The sequence below is a fragment of the Mustela erminea genome, chromosome 5 (genome assembly GCF_009829155.1).
Source record: "Mustela erminea isolate mMusErm1 chromosome 5, mMusErm1.Pri, whole genome shotgun sequence".
NCBI classification, from domain to species: Eukaryota; Metazoa; Chordata; class Mammalia; order Carnivora; family Mustelidae; genus Mustela; species Mustela erminea.
This window is the reverse complement of record NC_045618.1, coordinates 110,590,236-110,608,251: the sequence shown is the minus strand read 5'-3', so window position 1 is coordinate 110,608,251 and position 18,016 is coordinate 110,590,236. Positions and strand designations below refer to the sequence as shown.

Here is an 18,016-nt window from a genome sequence, read left to right as displayed (position 1 = left end):
AAGCTGCCAGTATTGCCTCAAGAGTCCTTTTCAATACTAATTTTTGTCCTCATCAGGAAGCTGTATAGATTGGTGGTTAAGTGTATATATGCTGGTTTGAATTCAGACTCTGGCATTTTTGTAGTGCATGGCCTTGGGCAGGTTCTGTGACTGCCTTACTTCAGTTTCCTCATCTGAAAAATAGATGCCAAATATCCACAATACAATGCTCAGGTTGTTGTGGAGATTTAATAAGCGAATACAGACATAGCACTTGGAACAATTCCTGACAGGAGTCATTGGTCAGTAAATGTTATGTTACTGCTATAACTACTATTTCTATTAGGATCAGTTCTTGTTTTGAGAATCTTCTTTTGGGGGCGCCTGGGTGGCTCAGTGGGTTAAGCCTCTGCCTTTGGCTCAGGTCATGATCTCAGGGTCCTGGGATCGAGCCCCACATCGGGCTCTCCACTCAGTGGGGAGCCTGCTTCCCCACCTCTTTCTCTGCCTGTCTCTCTGCCTACTTGAGATCTTTGTCTGTCAAATGTCAAATAAATAAATAAAATCTTAAAAAAAAAAAAAGAATCTTCTTTTGTAATACCTTCTAGAATAGCCTCAGGCTGCGAAGTCATATGGTGTTGGTCTATCAGCATCTTAACTAGCATGTTAGAATTTTTTGAATTCCGACTTAAACCATTCTAAAAATCAAAGAAACCCTTTGGACTCTATTTATATGGCTCCTCTCTGGTTATTGAGATTTTTTTTTTCAGATGTTAAATGTGGTCTCTCCTGTCCTTGGGTTCATTTCACCATTGATTTCTTCCAGTGTTAGAAGTAAATATTTATTAGTGCCAGGATCATATACCTTTAACAGGTGAAAAACAGGGATAACACATTCAGATCTTTACAGAGTCCAAACAAGTGATAGGTAATGGTGTAGTCTAGGTGTGACAGGGAGTGACTGAAACAGTAATGACCTAGAGAGGTTAAGAGAACCTGGAAATCGAGATTTTTGTGTGGGCCAGACAAAACTCTCTGTGACTTGTATGTACCTTTGAAGAGTTTGCTGTTTTTTAAATTTAAGAATGGTATGACTGACTGACTTGTTTAAATTTCATTGTAATTTTTATTAAATCTTGATTTACATAACCTTTAGCATTTCTTATGTACTTAATGTAAGTCTTTACACAAGAAAGCTGTCAGATTATCAAGGACAGTCAATTGATTACGTAGTGCACTCCTGTCTAAGGTAATGTTGTTGATTTTAGACATAGTAACCGCCTTTATGCTATAAAGCGTGCAGCCTGGCTTAGGCTTATGGAACGTGTCTTTTCCCAATAAAGATAATTTTCATCTGTGTTAGGACAGTTGGGAAAATGGTTTCTTTATGATCTCCGCTCTGCCCGCCTCTCCCCCCAACCCGCCCCTGCCAAAGATGGGTTGCCAAACCTTGAATTATTTCACTGGGTGTATTATTGTGGCAAGAGTTTAGTAGCATATTTCTAAAGACTGCTTTCAACCACTCTGCAAATCTGAAAAGCAGTCAGTGGTTGCTAAGAGACATACTATTCAAGCGTCCCCATAAACATATGTACTGCTGGAGATTGCGATTTAGCATTTGTATTTCACATTTGCAGTTATATTTAGCTGAAAGGTGCTGTAATTATCATGCAAATTATGCAAATAGTTTACCCTGTCCTTAAAAGTCACCTTTTATTATTGTGCTTTAAAAACTCAAGACAATAAATAAATAAATACTCAAGACACATTGGACAAGACACAAACCAACCGGTTAAAAATTTCTTAAGTTCTAGGGTGCCTGGATGGCTCAGTGGGTTAAGCCGCTGCCTTCGGCTCGGGTCATGATCTCAGGGTCCTGGGATCGAGTCCTGCGTCGGGCTCTCTGCTCGGCGGAGAGCCTGCTTCCCTTCCTCTCTCTCTGCCTGCCTCTCTGCCCACTTGTGATCTCTCTCTGTCAAATAAATAAATAAAATCTTTAAAAAAAAAATTTTTTTTAAAGTTCTAAACAAATAAATTCCACGAGGCCTTGAATCTCAGCTCTAATACAAAGAGCTGTTTTCCAAACAAGTTCCTTGAATATGTCAAAATGTTTGCATTTCTCTCTCAGAGTCTCTATAGCAAATAAAACTTAAGAGAACTTAGTCGATGAGGAATTTTATCAGATAGCCATTACCAATTACTCTTCACCTCGCCCCATCCAGTCCATCCTAGAGTGTAGCAGCCGTGGAGAAGGGCTTCAGCGTTTGTGGCTCCTGCGTCCAGAGCCAGCTCTGCGGTGTGCAGCTTGGGCTGTGACTCGGGGCCCTATGCCGAGAGGGGCCCTGTTGTTGGTTTCATGCTTTGCTGTTGCTGTTTTGAACTCTTTGTGGTTTTTGCACAAGGAGCACTGCATTTTCATTTTGCATTGGGCCTCACAAATTATGTAGCTAGTCCCTGCCTGCATCCCACTAAGTGCATCATTATGTAGAATAACTACTCTTTCTTGAAATGCTGACCAAATTGATTGTCTTAAAATTTTAAATCGCCAGCTTTTGTTGAATCAGTCTAAATGAAAGCTTGAGGGAAAAAAGAATGGACTTCTCTAGTTTGTGGGAAGAATGCCTGAAATTAGGAAGAAAATAAAAGCATTGCAACTTGGCAGACTTGTTCATGTTTAAAGGACTTACACCTTTGAAATTTTTATACTGAGTTCCCAGAGAAGTCTTGAAGTCAGAATTGCTAGAAGCTTGTAATGTGTAACTTTTAGATCTTTTGTCCATACTGTGTTTCTCAGTGGTGCCCGTAGATCAGCTCATTTGATGTGTTGGTCCTCTTGAGTTGTTTTCATTTGTTGGAGTCAGGCTGCTGTTGGCTCTTGCTGCTTGGTTCTGGACTGTTTTCTCATGAGCAAAGGTATTCAGAAGGTATTTTTCAGGTGGTAGAAGAGCTAAAGTTAAAGACAAAGCCAGAAATATGGAGACCTGATTTTAGTTTGGATGAAAACAGCATTTACATGAAAAACATGTAAAATAGATGTAGAATAGCAGTTTCACTGATTGTTTACTTAAGCATTTCTGATGTTCTTTAAAATCTTTTTTACATGGAATGGGGCATGGTAGTTGCTTCCTTATCATAGTAAAGGGCAGTTGGGCTTTTTGTTTCAAGCCTTTTGCTCTTAATTTTTAAAAAGAATTTTAATTGGGGCACCTGGGGTGGTGCAGTCGGTTAAGCATCCGACTCTTGGTTTCAGCTCAGGTCATGATCTCAGGGTCATAAGACTGAGCCTCACATTGGACTCTCTCTGCTCAGTGTGGACTCTGCTTGAGGTTCTCTTTCCCTCTCCCTCGGCCCCTCCTGCCCGTGTTCTCTCCTGTTCTCTCTCAAATAAATAAATCTTTAATTTTTTTAAATTAGTAAGTAATGTCTGTTTAAAAATATTCAAGTATATTTATATGGATTATAAAGACAAATAGCAGTCTGCTGCCTCAGTCCTTCCCCAGCTGAGTCTCACTCCCTAGAAGTAACCACATTCAAGTCTTTAGCTGTTTGCTTCTATGTATCTTCCTATCTCTAACAGGCATTCTTGTACTGCTGTTTCTTGATTTTCAAAAACTTTTCCTACTATAAATCATTATATGTCTCCCTCTGTATCTTCCACGTCTACATCTTAATAATGTGGTTAGTTATGTCACAAAATCTAATGAAATGAAATTGTAGTGTTGCATTAGTAGGACTGTGTACATGTTCTCAGCCGAGACACATTTTAGACTATGATTGCATTTCTTATAGAGCTTTTTCGAAAACCTCTGGGATGAATAATGTGCCGTATTTTTCACATGCTTGCTTTCCTGTGCATGGGTTACGCTTTCCTGTGTATGGGTTACTCCTTCACTGCTCAGTTCTTTTCTGAGAGCACCGTACAACTCTTCTTAGTCTGGCCCACGCATCAGCCAGCCTCTCAGTTCCATTGTTTTCCTTGGAGGCCTCCTTCCTGAAGCTGGAGCCCCATCATCCTGCGCTAGTCAGCACTGGTGGCTTCCCCTTGGCTGTAGCCACAGTGGTCGTTCTGGGACTTCCCTTTGCCACTCTTCTGTACTGTGTTTTTCCTGGCTTATCTCCCTTTCTTTCATTTTGGCAGGATACATCCTCTAGATGCTTCCTAAGAAAGTATGAATGGGATATAAATTTTTCAAGCCCTAGTTCTCGAAACATGTTTATTCTACCCACATACTTGATTGACATTTTGGCCAGATAGAGAGTTATGGGTTAGAACCCATATTTCCTCAAAAGTTTTAGGGAATTCTCGATTGTCTTCTATTTCTGGTGTTGGTATTGAGGAGGCCTGCACCGACTGAACTCCTTATCCTTTACAGTGTCCCATTGTGTCCCTAAGCTTTTGAGATCTACTCTGTCCCCAGCGTCCAGATAATTCAAAGTTATGTGCTTTGGTGCAGGTCTTTGTTTATTAATTGTAAAGAGAACATAATGGCCCTTATATATATTGAAACTCATGTCCTTTTTTTTTTCTTTTAATTGCACTGAATTCTTTGTCAGATAATTTCATTTTCTTTGCTTGGTGTCTCTGTACCTATTCTCTGTGCCTTTTTGGAACGTGTTGGACCTTCTGGATTGATCCTCTAGTTATCTTCTTCTTTAAAATGGTCTTCTTTTGGTTATACTTTCAGGATACATTTGCTCATTCTAATGTTCCAGTTCTTCTGAACTTTTTATTTCTGTTATGTCCTTAATTTCCAAAAGTTCTTTTTGATTTTCTGAATATTCATCTGTAACAGTTCTGGTTTTGTTTCAGGGATCCAGCAGATTTGTTTATTTCTGAGGATAAGTTCTTTTCTGTGGTTTTTTTGTTTGTTTGTTTTTTACTTGCATTGTGGCTATTTCCTCTGAGTTCTAAATGATTGTTTTGGTCTCCATGTTTTATCTTAGGATGTCTGATGATCCTTGGCTTCATAGTCACATGGTAGTCATCAAAGAGCCTCTTAGGGCCATCTAAGAACCTTGTTAGAATGTGTGTGTTTGCGCTCACATGCCTGTGTGCATACACACAGATGGGAGACACTTAGAACTGTGGAGAGACCTTGCTCTTTCATCAGGAAACTCTCAAATATCAGTAGGTATCAATAGGTGCTTCCTCTTGAGGCTGTCAAGAGGCTGAGGCTGAGGTTCCTCAAAAGGGACCTTCGTATCCCCTACTTTCATCTAGAATTTTGGGGGCTTAGTCTCATTCTAAGAGACAGCAAATCTCTCATCCTTCAGCATGCAGAGTTTTACTTAATCCTTTTATTTTCAGTAAATTGTTCATTTTACTGTGTACAATGTCTTGAAGACTAGAGACTTGCATGTTTATGCTCTCCAGACTTCGATTGTAAATCTTCAGTCCACTGCTTGGGACATGGATCTGGGAGGTCTTGTTACTCTTTCGACAAACTTTCAACCAGGCCTCTTTTTCGCTCCCCACACCCTTGCCATCAAATATATCTGGCGTCTTCAATTCTTAAGCCTTTTAAGGGTTCTCTGCTGTGAACTGGCTTGCGTCTTGTTTGGCTTCCATCCCTGCTGGCAGAATGGAAAAACACTTAGCAGAGTGGAGGAAGAGGAAACCCAAGATAGTTACCCCTTGCCATCCACTTTCCATCTTTGAAAAATTTGCAGATTTGTCTCATCTGCTCTCTACTCCTCTCTGCTCTGTGTGTTTCTTCCTTTTTTATTCCTTTATTCTCATCTCAGAGAGGGCTCGGGGGGAGAAAGTTTCTCTCCCCTGTCTGATTGGAAGACCCTAACTGCCTTTTTCATTTTGCCCTTCTCATTTTACTGTAGATTTTTTTAATGACGCTCAGAGGAGGGTTCTTTGGCTATATCACTGTACGGTTCATCCCTGTTTGTTAAGTTCAGGAAGGGTGGTTTTGTAAACTAGGAGTCAGCATGTTGGCAGGTCTGTCTTTGCTCTGTAATCACCTTGGAAACTCTCCAGCTTCTTTTCTCTGACAAGTTATTGCTATATTGTAGGGAGTGCAGTCCGCTGGGCATTTATAGTTGCTGGATTGTATTTCCCATTGCTTTTTTTGAGGGGAGTGTATATATGACTAAGCACAGACATACTTTGTTTTGGAAATCAGAGCTCATCCTACTCCCCGTTTTTGGGCCTGTGCATTATTATACTTTTTCTTTTGTCTTTTACACCATAAAATCATCAAAAATATGTTCTGTAGAGCAGCATAAAATAATTTATATACTGTAATTTTTCTTTCTCATAGAATATTATATATATATGTATACACACACATATTTAGTTATTTATTTGTGGCTTTGTAAATGACTTAGGTTAGATGCTTGGGTATGTATGTTTTTTGAGGGCTTAATGAAAACATTAGTTAAATAATTTTTGCTTAATTACTTTATTTTCATTAAGCTCTTAAGATTAACAGTATATACACAAGTGTAGTTGATTCAGGTTTTGCTAACAGTACACTCCCTCAGACTTTCTCTTATTTATGTTGGTTGCAGATTACTCATTACATCCTCTTACAAGGCTCAAAAATAGAAACCAGATTTAAAAAATAGAACTTAAAAGATGAATTATTTCCATCAACAAGAAATAAGATTAGGTTAGAGATCTTACATCATTTTGTGTGTGTTGTAGATAAGAGATACTGAATCCATGGGACTTTTTTTTTTTTTTTTAAACTTATAATTGTCACATATCTTTCGTTCTTAGACTATTTCCTGTGGAAATGTATAGTTGACTTGCTCATTGCTTTCCCGATGGGCTCCAAGTTTGTTCAGTGGTGTGTGTGCGCACAGGAACAAGGACAGTTCCTGGCATATGCAGAGATTGAATGATTGGCTGATTGATTGTGTGGCTGAACGGGCAGAGAGATGGCAGGTATTTTAATAGGATCTTCTCTTCTGATAGGCTGCTGTTGAAGGTATGTGTTCTTGAACCAGCCATGAACACTCTCCTTCCACTTCAGCCCCCTAACTTCTTCATAGGTCGGCCTGGGTGTAACTTCCTCCAGAAGTCCTCCCTGTCGCTCTGATCCTCCCAAATACAGGAGATTTGTCTGCTGTGTATTTAGCATCCTAAACCACTTATGCTTTTTGTTTACTTAGATTCCTCATTTTTTTTTTTTAAAGATTTTATTTATTTATTTGACAGAGAGAGATCACAAGTAGGCAGAGAGGCAGGCAGAGAGAGAGAGAGAGGAAGAAGCAGGCTCCCCGCCGAGCAGAGAGCCCGATGCGGGACTCGATCCCAGGACCCTGAGATCATGACCTGAGCCGAAGGCAGCGGCTTAACCCACTGAGCCACCCAGGCGCCCTAGATTCCTCATTTAGACTAGACTCTGTGAAAGCTGATTTTGTCTGTCTTGCTCATCATTATATCCCTGACACCTTGCCCATTGGCTGGCTCTTAATAGGCACACATATTTATCTGAGATAATTCATTTTTTGGATGGGTGGATGGATGGATGACATTGTGTAGCTAAAAATCGCACCTGTCTCACTGACCAATTTTAAAGATTCTCTCTCAGTTTGTACTTCCTGCCATTATCTGAAGGGCCATTCTTTGTCTATAATTTTGTCTTCTGCAAGCAAAAGTAAATAATTTATTTGATTACTGCCCGAGTTATTCTCCCACTCTCTTAATTACCTGATTCATGCTTATGGAGGTCTTGATAGCTTCTTTGGTAATTAAGGTAGTCTGTGTTGCTTTGTAGACTGTCTATATGTTCTTGAAATATTTTACATTTACTATAGTAAATGCTTTTGCTATAAAGTCAACTTAAGGATAAACAGTGAGTCTTGCTCTACTGTGATGATAATGAATATATGAGCAACACAGTAAAATTCAAACCAGTCTCCGGTTCGTTCTTCAGCTAGAGAAGAACCTGCCCAGAACCTGTCATTAAAAAAAAACCACAAAGCTTTATTGAGATATAATTCATATACCATAAAATTCACCCTTTTAAAGTTTATAATTCAGTGTTTTTAATGTATTCACCAACTTGTATAACCATCAGTACTGTAAATTACAGAACATTTTTTTTTTTTGGAATGTTAGAAATTTCTTTATTCTTAATTTTTATTAAGCAACAGCTTAATACTACAGAAAGTTCAAATCACCCTTTAACAACCCATTCTTCCCTCCCCCACCCAAATTCTTGATAAAGAGCTCTTCGAGTGAAGACACTTTTCTTCACTTTGCTCTCTTCTCTTTTCTGTATAAAATTTTATCAAATAAAGGCAAAGAACTGTGTACATCTTGCTGTAAAATGCTGCTCATGGCTGTGGAAAGTGTCTGTCCAGGCTCTTTTCACTGTCCAGGTCCTGAAAGACTCTTGTTCATGAACTGTCTCTTCACAAAGCAAGTCCACCACTTGCTAGGTTTATCATTCTGAGGGTCAAAAACTTTCTCACAAAGTCTCAGTCCAGTCTCTTGTCTCAACTGCTGTAAGTAGGCCCTCATCACCTCATCTTCCTGTTTGTTTGCCAGTTTGGCATAAATCGCATTAAGTTGGAAAACCAGGCTCTCCAGAAATGGGAAAATTAGTGATTCCCAGCATATACATTTCCTTTTCACCTTGGCTTTTGGAGTTGCACTTTTGGAGTTTCTTTAGACACTCGGAAATGTAGAGAGTTATATATATCAAGGTTCTGTCAGCTTCATTCTTAATCTCATAGTTTTTGAAGAAGACATTGGCCTTGAAGTAATAGATGGCTTCATCCACAATATCTGTATCTTTTGTCTCTCGGGGGGCGGGTCCTTTGAACTGACTTCTGATAGGCAACAGCGCCATGTTTCCAATGAGTTTGGTGTCCGGATCCATGAGCGATGAGTGGTAAGCTGGCATCTTGACGGCGCCCCGGTTTCAAGCTAGGTGAGGAGGATGGGGTTCGAGCTCGGCGCTTCTGGTCCGGCGGCCCGGGCGGGGTAAGCGCTACACAACATTTTTTATCGGGCCTGAAAGAAACACCATGGTCCTTAGCAGACATTCTTCCTTCTGCTGTCTGTATGGATTGGCCATAGTCCAGATATTTTACATAAATGGAATTCTACAATAATTTTTTGTGTCCGTCTTCTTTGACTTAGCATGATGTTTGAGAGGTCCATCCATGCAGTGGCGTAGATCAGTAGTCATTCCTTTTTATGGCTGAGTAATAGTCCACTGGAGCACATTTTGCTCATCCGTGCATGAGTTGGTGGACGTTAGGGTTGTTTCCGATGGGGCTATTATGAATCATGCGGCTCTGATTACTCATGTACGAGTGTTTTTGTTGTCAGGTTGATATCATCATTCAGTTTTGAACTTTAGCTTAAAATGAGTAGAAACCTCAGGCGCCTGGGTGGCTCCGTGGGTTAAGCCTCTGCCTTCAGCTCAGGTCATGATCTCGGGCTCCTGGGATTGAGCCCCACATCAGGCTCTCTGCTCAGAGGGAGCCTGCTTCCTCCTCTCTCTCATTGCCTGCCTCTCTGCCTACTTGTGATCTCTTGTCTGTCAAATAAATAAATAAATTTTTTTTTAAAAAAATGAGTAGAAACTTAACAAATGTTATTCATATATAGCATACATACAGAAATGCTAAATGTTCATCTCAGGTTTTACAAAGTTAGCACACTTGTGTAACAAAAACTAAGCTCTACAAAGAGAACATTTTCGGTACTTTTGGGGACTTTTGGATGTTGGCTTTGGGTTAAGTTGTTTCATTTACCTGTATGCTCGAGTAGAGCTGACAGCTTCCTCTTGACTGTGTATTTGAAATGTAAGATCAGTGGGTAGTTTATTTTACAACAGGGCAGCAGCTGAGATGACAGACTGTAGGGCCTCGATTGCTTGGGTTCGAACCCCAACTCTGCCATACATTAGTGAGACCATGGGCAGATTGCCTAACATTTCTGCGCTCCGATTTCCTCATCTGTAAAATGGGGATAAAACTACCTCATGGAGGGGAGCACCTGGGACTCTCAGGCAGTTCATTTCCCTCTTGATTTCAGCTCAGGTCTCGGTCTCGGGGTCGTGAGTTCAAGCCCCACATTGGAGTGAAGCCTGCTTAAACAAACAGACCAAAAACTACCTTATAGGGAGGGTTACTACAAGTGGGTAGCTTAGAAAATTGCATGATGATCATTCTAAAAGCTGTATTTGTGTTCTCTTATTATTGTTGTTAGGATTACTGTTATTGTGTTTGTCTCTTCATTAGAATGTAAGCCTCTTACCTGACTTATGAATCAGTTTTCCAAAGACTGGCTACTGGTGCCTGGCACTTAATAGATACTCAATAAATTTTTTTAAGAAGTAAAGGAGGGAGGGGTTTTAAATGATGAGTGGCAGAATTCCTTAATCGTTTCCTGAACCCACTTTTGACAGCTACACTGTCTTTTCTTTTACAACAGCTTTTGGAGCTATTTGACAGCGAAGACCCTCGGGAACGGGACTACTTAAAAACAGTCTTACACAGAATTTATGGCAAATTTCTTGGTCTTAGAGCATTTATCCGAAAACAGATTAACAATATTTTTCTAAGGTAAGTGGAGGGTGGGGGGAGAAGGAGAAGCAAAATTGGTGGTTTTATAGAAGTGTTAAATGAACTTCAAACATTTGAACATCGTGTACTGACTTTATTCTTTCTTTTCTTGTTTAAAAAAGGTTTGTTTATGAAACAGAACACTTCAATGGTGTAGCTGAACTGCTGGAAATATTAGGAAGGTAAGCACATTTTTAGCTAATGGCTAATCTCAGGTGAATAGCGTTTTGAGAATGAGATTCAAGTGGCACAGGGAAATGCTGACCTACATCTCTTGCTGTAGGTACATGGGGCACTCTTAATTTGTGCTTTCCCATGTTTCCCGACTGACTCTACAAGACGTGATTTCTTGTTCCTCCTTGTCCCACAATTATGCATTGCTGATTTCTACTGGAATGACTGAAAGAGCTAACAGTTCGTTCATTGCTACAGAGAAAATACATCTAATTGCCCCCAAACCTGTTACTCCACAACATCTTATTCTCGTAGTTTCTAGGCTACCTGTCCTTTGCCATATCTTTTGAAAGCAAGTTAAAATAAATTGGAAAGATTGCCATTTTCGTTGGAACCATGAACCCAGGAGTAGTTCTTGAACAGCTGCTGCTGGGAGAAGTAGAATGAATTGGAAAGAGACAGCTGCTGTGTAGGTTTTTATACACAAGGGAGGTTAATGTGACTGGACAATGTGATTACTTAGTTTCTTCTCTTAATGTGAGGAGAAAAAGAAGGTGGAGTCACATGGTTTTTTCTGTGACTTCCCCAGGCAGGGTTGCTGTGTCTGTGGTATTCTTAGTTGGAGAAGAAATTTCAGGAATGATGTCTGCACCTGGAAAGGTCATAAGTGAGGAGGGCAATGATTTTGGGGGAGAAGAAAAAATAAAGAGTTACTGATTACAAAAGCTTTTGGGAGTCATCCAACTAGATGTTAAGAGCATAAGAGCCTGTGCTAGTTTATCATAAGCAAATTTTCTTAAATTTCCTTCCTACTTAAATGTATTCTTTGAAGTAACTCAGAAATCTTCAGTGTCGCCAGGTGGGGTTTGGGCTATTTTGGACCAAACCGAAACTGATTCATATTTAACTTGGTCTTCCAGGAGCTGGTTGTCTCAGTTGAGTTGGTTGTGATCATACTGCTAATTCATGTTTCTTTTTCTTTTTTCTAGTATTATCAATGGCTTTGCTTTACCTCTTAAGGCAGAACACAAACAGTTTCTGGTGAAAGTGTTGATCCCTTTACACACTGTCAGGAGCTTATCACTCTTCCATGCCCAGGTAGAATTTTATGCAACTACTTTTGGAAGCAATATTTGAAGTTTACAAACTCAGTGTTTCATTGATATTGATATTTCCTTAGTTTAAAAAAACTCATATAAAATGCCTCCCAAGGAAAATTAAAATGTGTGCTTTGTTTTTCTGTGCATAGTAGATTCATGGGAATATTTTTTTTTCTTTCTTTCTTTTTTTTTTTTTAAAGGTTTTATTTATTTATTTGACAGACAGAGATCACAAGTAGGCAGAGAGGAAGGCAGAGAGAGAGGGAGGAGGAAGCAGGCTCCCTGCTGAGCAGAGAGCCTGATGCGGGGCTGGATCCCAGGACCCTGAGATCATGACCTGAGCCGAAGGCAGAGGCTTTAACCCACTGAGCCACCCAGGCACCCCATGGGAATATTTTTCAAGTGGGAGGAGCATTTGTTCAGTCGTTTTACCTGAGAACTTTGAGGACCTGCCTAATTCACAAAATTATATGTTGAACATGTTACATACAATCAAATATATGGGTTTTTCAGATTTAAAGCTTTGCACATGTGCCATCATTTTAGAATATTCTGGAATATTTTATCTCCTCGTTTGCATTAGTCTATCAGTTTCTCTTTGCCCCCTAGTTAATTCACTATTTCCTTCTCACTTTATACACATAAATAAACATCCTCACAAGTCAACAAATCAATATTTTCACATCTTTTTATTTTTAGCCTCCATTACTTTAAAAAGCCTACTCTGTCTTGTCCCAAGTCTGTTTTCCGTGCTGACACTGCCTTGTGTGGTGAGCATGTCACTAGGGGACAGATAAATGATGTGGTGGCATTTTAATTTTAGTTTTCCAAACCAATGGGAATGTTTTGAGTTTGCATAAAAATGTCACACATTTTTCTGAGCAATGTTCCTCTTTAAATGTGAAATTCTGTGTTTCGAGGAAAAATTAGTCCATATGTTTCCAATTTAGAACACCATCAAAATGTTGTTTCGCAAGGGTGGATTTCTTGTCCAAAAATCTTTACAAGCCCTTTTACAAATCTTGCCTCTAGTATTTGAAATAGGCTATCACATTTCATGAGCGTGTAGAAGAATTCTTAACCTAGATGAGCCAGCATCATATGTAAAACTCTTCCCTCCTCCAGCTATGGCCAGGTACAACCTTTTATCTCTTCATGAAACTGCTTCAGTTCGCACGGGCCACTTTAGGCAGTCAGCAGGGTGTTTAGTAAGTGCTGCCTACATGTTTTTTTGTCTAGGACTCTTCTAGAAACACAGTAAAACCCAGTACTGTCGAGGTTGGCAAAAAGAGAAGGGAAGCCCATGAGATGTAGCTTAGACCATATGTAGATGAGATACTTTCAGAATATACTGACTGTGATATTTCTGCTTTTCATTAGCTGGATACTTCATGTCTCAGTATTCTTTAAAAAAAAAAAATTCCCCTGGGGTGTTATTAGTGTCAATCTTTGGCTTGAAAAAGTAGCTTTTTTTTCCATTTTATATTTTATTTTTAAAATGAATTGAACATGAAGTTACTAAAACCAGAGTCTAGAAACTTTTTAGGAAGTTTTAATATGTCTTTTGAGTCCTTTTGAGTATATAGCATTTCCAATTTTGTCTTTCATTTTTCTGTTTCTCCAGCTGGCGTATTGCATAGTACAGTTTCTGGAGAAAGATCCTTCACTCACAGAACCAGTAAGTATTTTTTTCTTTAATTTCAAAAAACTTCCAAAAGACTACCTTTCATGAAGTATATATGGGAAATTAATTGCCATTGTTTTTCTCCTTTTCATTTTAGGTTATTAGGGGGTTAATGAAATTTTGGCCTAAAACATGTAGTCAAAAAGAGGTAAGTGCTTAATGTTGCGGTGTTAAGAACTTACTAGAGTGTCAGCCTCTGAGCCAATGTGTAAAAATACATTATTTCATCCAATCTTCATTTTTTAAAAAAGATTTTACTTATTTACTTGAGAGAGAGAGAAAGAGCATAAGCAGAGCGAGAGGCAGGCTCCCTGCAGAGCAAGGAGCCTGATGTGGGACTCGATCCCAGGGCTCTGGGACCATGACCCAACTGAAGGCAGACACTTAACCAACTGAGCCACCCAGGCGTCCCATCCAATCTTCATTTTATCTCTCTAAAGCAGGACTGTAAATATTCACATTTTACTAGTTTTCAAATTGAAGCATAGAGAGCTTAAGTAGCCTGCCTGGGTATGCTAAGTGTTAAGTGATTAGGAATCCGCCACCGTGATTCCTGAACCCTCAACTTCCATCATGCTCTGCTCAGTCCCAGGGAAACCCTAGTCAGGCTGTGGTCATGTGTCTCGCTGTCTAGCTTTATCAAAGTCACCTTTCTAGTGACCACTCCTAGGGTGGAGGCTTTGGTGTTGCTGTCTGCCCAACCTGCCCAAATACCCAACATTAAAATATAATAGAGATGTACAGTTTTAAAATATATTACAGACATTTAGTTTCAGGTGTTCATAGAACTGGAAATTTCTGACCTACGATTATTTATATTTTTGCCAAAACCTAACCAGTATGTGCCGTGCTGGGAGTAAGTCTTAGCTTAGAAGTGAGGCTCGCCGGATGCCATGTCTTTACTCACTCTTCTATAGAGGCCACGTGGAAAATGGCCCAGCAAGAAAGGTCATCTGTCAGTTTGACATTTGGCAGAGAATTTTGGGAGAACTTCTCTATATATGTTGACAAATGGCAAGGGTCTGCTGCCTACTTACTGTATATTACTTTTAACAGAAATATGCTCCTTCTCAATCAGTTTTAATTCTTCAGAACCCTAATTTACACAATTTCAGAAAGTCATCTAATTTTTTAATACCTGTGTGACAAAATTAAGCTATATATTGCTATCCAGATGCACCTCAGGATAGGAAAACATGGTCATTTTTCGTATTTTAATTGCCTAGTTTTTTCCTAAGGTAATTACTATTATTTTTTTTTAAATGCCTAAATAGGTAACTGGTTCTTATTTCTCTGTCAGTTTTCCATTATATTGAAAACAGTTGACTGTGCTATTGGCTTGGCTCCATTTTGTGACCTAAAGCTCTGTTTCAGGGCGCCTAGGTGGCTCAGTCAACCATCCAACTCTTGATTTTTGGTTCAGGTCATGTTCTCAGGGGCCTGGGATCAGCTGTGTCAGGCTCCCAGCAGAGAAGTCTGCTTGCCTCCCTTTCCCTCTGTGTCCCTCCCCCTGCTCTGTGAGCTCACACTGGCTCTCCCTCTCTCTAAAATAAATTGGTTAATCTTGGGGGAAAAAAAAAAAAATTAGAGCTCTGTTTCTTGAGACCCTTGCGCTGAGGCTGGGATTCATTGTGCTTTATGGTGAGCAGTTGTGCACACGTTTGTCCGTGTGCAGATTGGGTCAGTGTGTGCTCATGGGTTTAAAGTGGTACCTGTGTATGGGTGAACCTGCTCATTTGTGTCTCTCCGGCTGTCTGTGTTCTGTTAACTAATGTATCCTAGAAGAGCTCCTAGCACACAGCAGGGGCTGAAAACATTTCGCAGATAGCTGCATGTGCCACCGTGAACTTCTGTCCATCCATGCAGGAGGCTGCTCTCCCACTGTTTGAAAAATAAGAGTAGGGGGGCAAATGGCCAGGTGGATAGCAATAGAGAGGAGCGCCCCACGGAGACATGGCTGTTGTTCCCCAGGGGCCCCACTGCAATGTGTCAGTGCCCCTTGTTCTGGGTTATAGATGTAGCATGTAGAGGATTTTTTTTTTCAAAGTAAATAGAATCATACTTTCAAAACTATAGAGAATTCGCTCTTAACAGGTGCCCTCTGCTGAACTCTTTGTGACATGAACATCTAACATAAGATGATGCCTAATTTGTTCCTGTTTTGTTTTAGGTGTAAATTTTTCTTAAACCATTACAAACTCTAATTAATCCTCATTGTTCATTTGGATTTTTACATGAAGTATCTGACATTTTGTGTTTTGTATGTACTTACAGGTCATGTTCCTTGGGGAGCTGGAAGAAATATTGGATGTGATTGAACCTTCACAATTTGTTAAAATTCAAGAACCTTTGTTTAAACAAATTGCCAAGTGTGTATCTAGCCCCCATTTTCAGGTTAGTAGTAAAGAGAGGATGAACTGCAGTGGCCTGAGCAACAGATGTTATTTGGTTAAGTTTTATTTGTATTGAAAGACATGCCATGGGCACTAGCTGCTTGTTTTTTATTTGCTATTTTCTCATACAGTAATAATTTTCATCATAACCACCTTTGTCTTGAACACGTGCAGTATGACAGCTCCTTTGATGGTGCTTTCTGCCTAGTAACTTTAATGCTCATGATCACTCTACAAGGAGAGTGTTATGATTTGAACACCGAAGGTCTAAGTGGTAAAATAACTTGTCTCCAATAAAATGGCTGAGTAAGAGGTGGACTGGTAGGATTTATAGAATATAAGAGAGAATGCAAAATAAAGCTTGAGAGGCAAGGAGAACACGCGTATATACTGTGCTAGATGCTTTTCATACCTTATTTATAAATTTCACATTATCCTACGAGGCTCTGCCCTCCCTGCTCACCCCCAACCCTGCTGTTTTCGAGACTCAGAATGATTTGCTTAAGGGCCGCAAGTTTCCTGGGGAGTGAAGTCGGTTAGGTGTAGCTTCTTGTGAAAGCTGGTCACCTTCCATGGCACCACTCTGCCTCCCTGTGGCCACTGGGGGGATCACAGGGAAGTGAACCTGACAACCTTTTTCTCAACTGGGGCTGTTGTTGCAGAACGCACGCGGGAGGGAAGGGGGTGATCTGGAGCGAAAGGAAACGGGTCAAGTTTTCTGTCCTTTCGCTGTCTAACTGAAGGTCCGAATCACAGACTTTGAAAATTAACTCTCCATATACTGCCTGCTGATTCGAAGGATGGTTCATATTGTCGTTGGTAGCAAAGAATCCCACAGCTAAGGAGATAGACTCAGCAGTGGGCTTTTCCCCCAAGCTCTGGATTGTCTACCTCACTTTTCAGTTTTCATCAGGAGGTTTGACAAAGCAAAGAGCAGAAGCCCCCCCAACCCTTTCTTTCAGAAATCTCTTTTAAGATCACCAGGGAGGCTTAAATGATGCACAGAGGCTTAGAAAGGAGACAAAGTGTCTAATAAGCACGGCTGTGTCCACTCAGGCTGCTGTAACAAAATACTGCTGACTGGGTGGGTTATTAACAGCAGAAATTTATTTTTCTTGTTTCTGGAAGCTGGAAGTTTGAGATCAGGGTGCCATAGCACAGTTGAATGAGGCCTCTCCTTTGAGTTGTGGTTTTCTTGTATCTTCACTTGGCAGAAGGGCTAATGGTCTCCCTGGAGTCTGTTTTATAAGCACTAATCCCATTCATAAGGGCTCCAGCCTTGTGACCTCAGTACCTTCCAAAGCCCCCACCCACCAATACCATCATCTTGGGAGATTAGGATCTCAACATATGAATTTTCTGGGGACAGAAGCTTTCAGATCACAGGAGGCTTCTATAACAAAACACCATAGACCATGTGGCTTAAACCACAGAAACTTATTTCTCACAATGCTGGAGGCTGTAAGTCTGAGATCATAGTGCCAGCCGGGTCTGCTTCTGGTGAGGGCTCCCTCTGGCTTGCAGATGGCTGGCTGCCTTCTCACCGTATCCTCACATGGCCTTCCTTGGTGTGTGTGTGAGGAAAGAGAAGATCTCCCTCTCCCTCCTCTTGAGACCACCAGGCCTGTTGGATTAGGACCCTGCCCTTATGACTTCATTTAACCTTAATTACCTTCAGAAAGTCCTGTCTCCAGATACACTCATACTGGGGATTAGGGCTTCAATGATGAATTGGAGGGGACAGTTAGCAGAAAGAAAAGAGAATTTAAAGTTATTTGGCCAAAGTAACATTTAGAACAAAAGAAAAGACAGTAAAGAGGTTCTTCTTTATCCATTTGTTAAGTGTTTGTTGGCGCAGCCAGCAAACATTTTTAAAGTGACACTCTGTGTAGCCACACGCCTTTCATTCCTTGCCCCCCGGTGTGGCTACAGGGTCAGAGGTCTCCAGTCAGAGATCACACCGATGTGCAAGGACGACAGTGGTCCCAGGAAAGTAATGATTCTGTCCTGATTCTGCTAATTTCTGCTTTGCAAATAAGCAGTGCCTTTACTCTTTAAGGGGCTTTACTGGATACTGATATACTCTCTGTAAGTGATTTTGCATGGCAACAAACAGATACACATGGCCTCGAGGCAGGGGCTTA

General features: G+C 40.4%; 2 protein-coding genes across 4 annotated transcripts in view; one reads left to right on the top strand and one right to left on the bottom strand.

The window, feature by feature from the left end:
• PPP2R5E (protein phosphatase 2 regulatory subunit B'epsilon) overlaps positions 1-18,016 on the top strand; it is a 143,284-nt gene that overhangs the window by 112,868 nt on the left and 12,400 nt on the right. For all 3 annotated transcript variants that reach the window (XM_032344431.1, XM_032344429.1, XM_032344430.1), the window contains exons 6-11: positions 10,391-10,521; positions 10,644-10,703; positions 11,685-11,793; positions 13,420-13,473; positions 13,577-13,627; positions 15,754-15,873. In XM_032344431.1, coding sequence (XP_032200322.1) covers positions 10,391-10,521; positions 10,644-10,703; positions 11,685-11,793; positions 13,420-13,473; positions 13,577-13,627; positions 15,754-15,873 — 525 coding nt within the window. The remainder of the gene's footprint in view (positions 1-10,390; positions 10,522-10,643; positions 10,704-11,684; positions 11,794-13,419; positions 13,474-13,576; positions 13,628-15,753; positions 15,874-18,016) is intronic.
• On the bottom strand, positions 8,077-8,923 carry LOC116591498 (actin-related protein 2/3 complex subunit 3-like). Its single transcript, XM_032344433.1, is given in 2 exon segments — positions 8,077-8,512; positions 8,514-8,923. Coding segments are annotated over 2 exon segments (537 nt in total). The 5' UTR covers positions 8,850-8,923; the 3' UTR covers positions 8,077-8,311.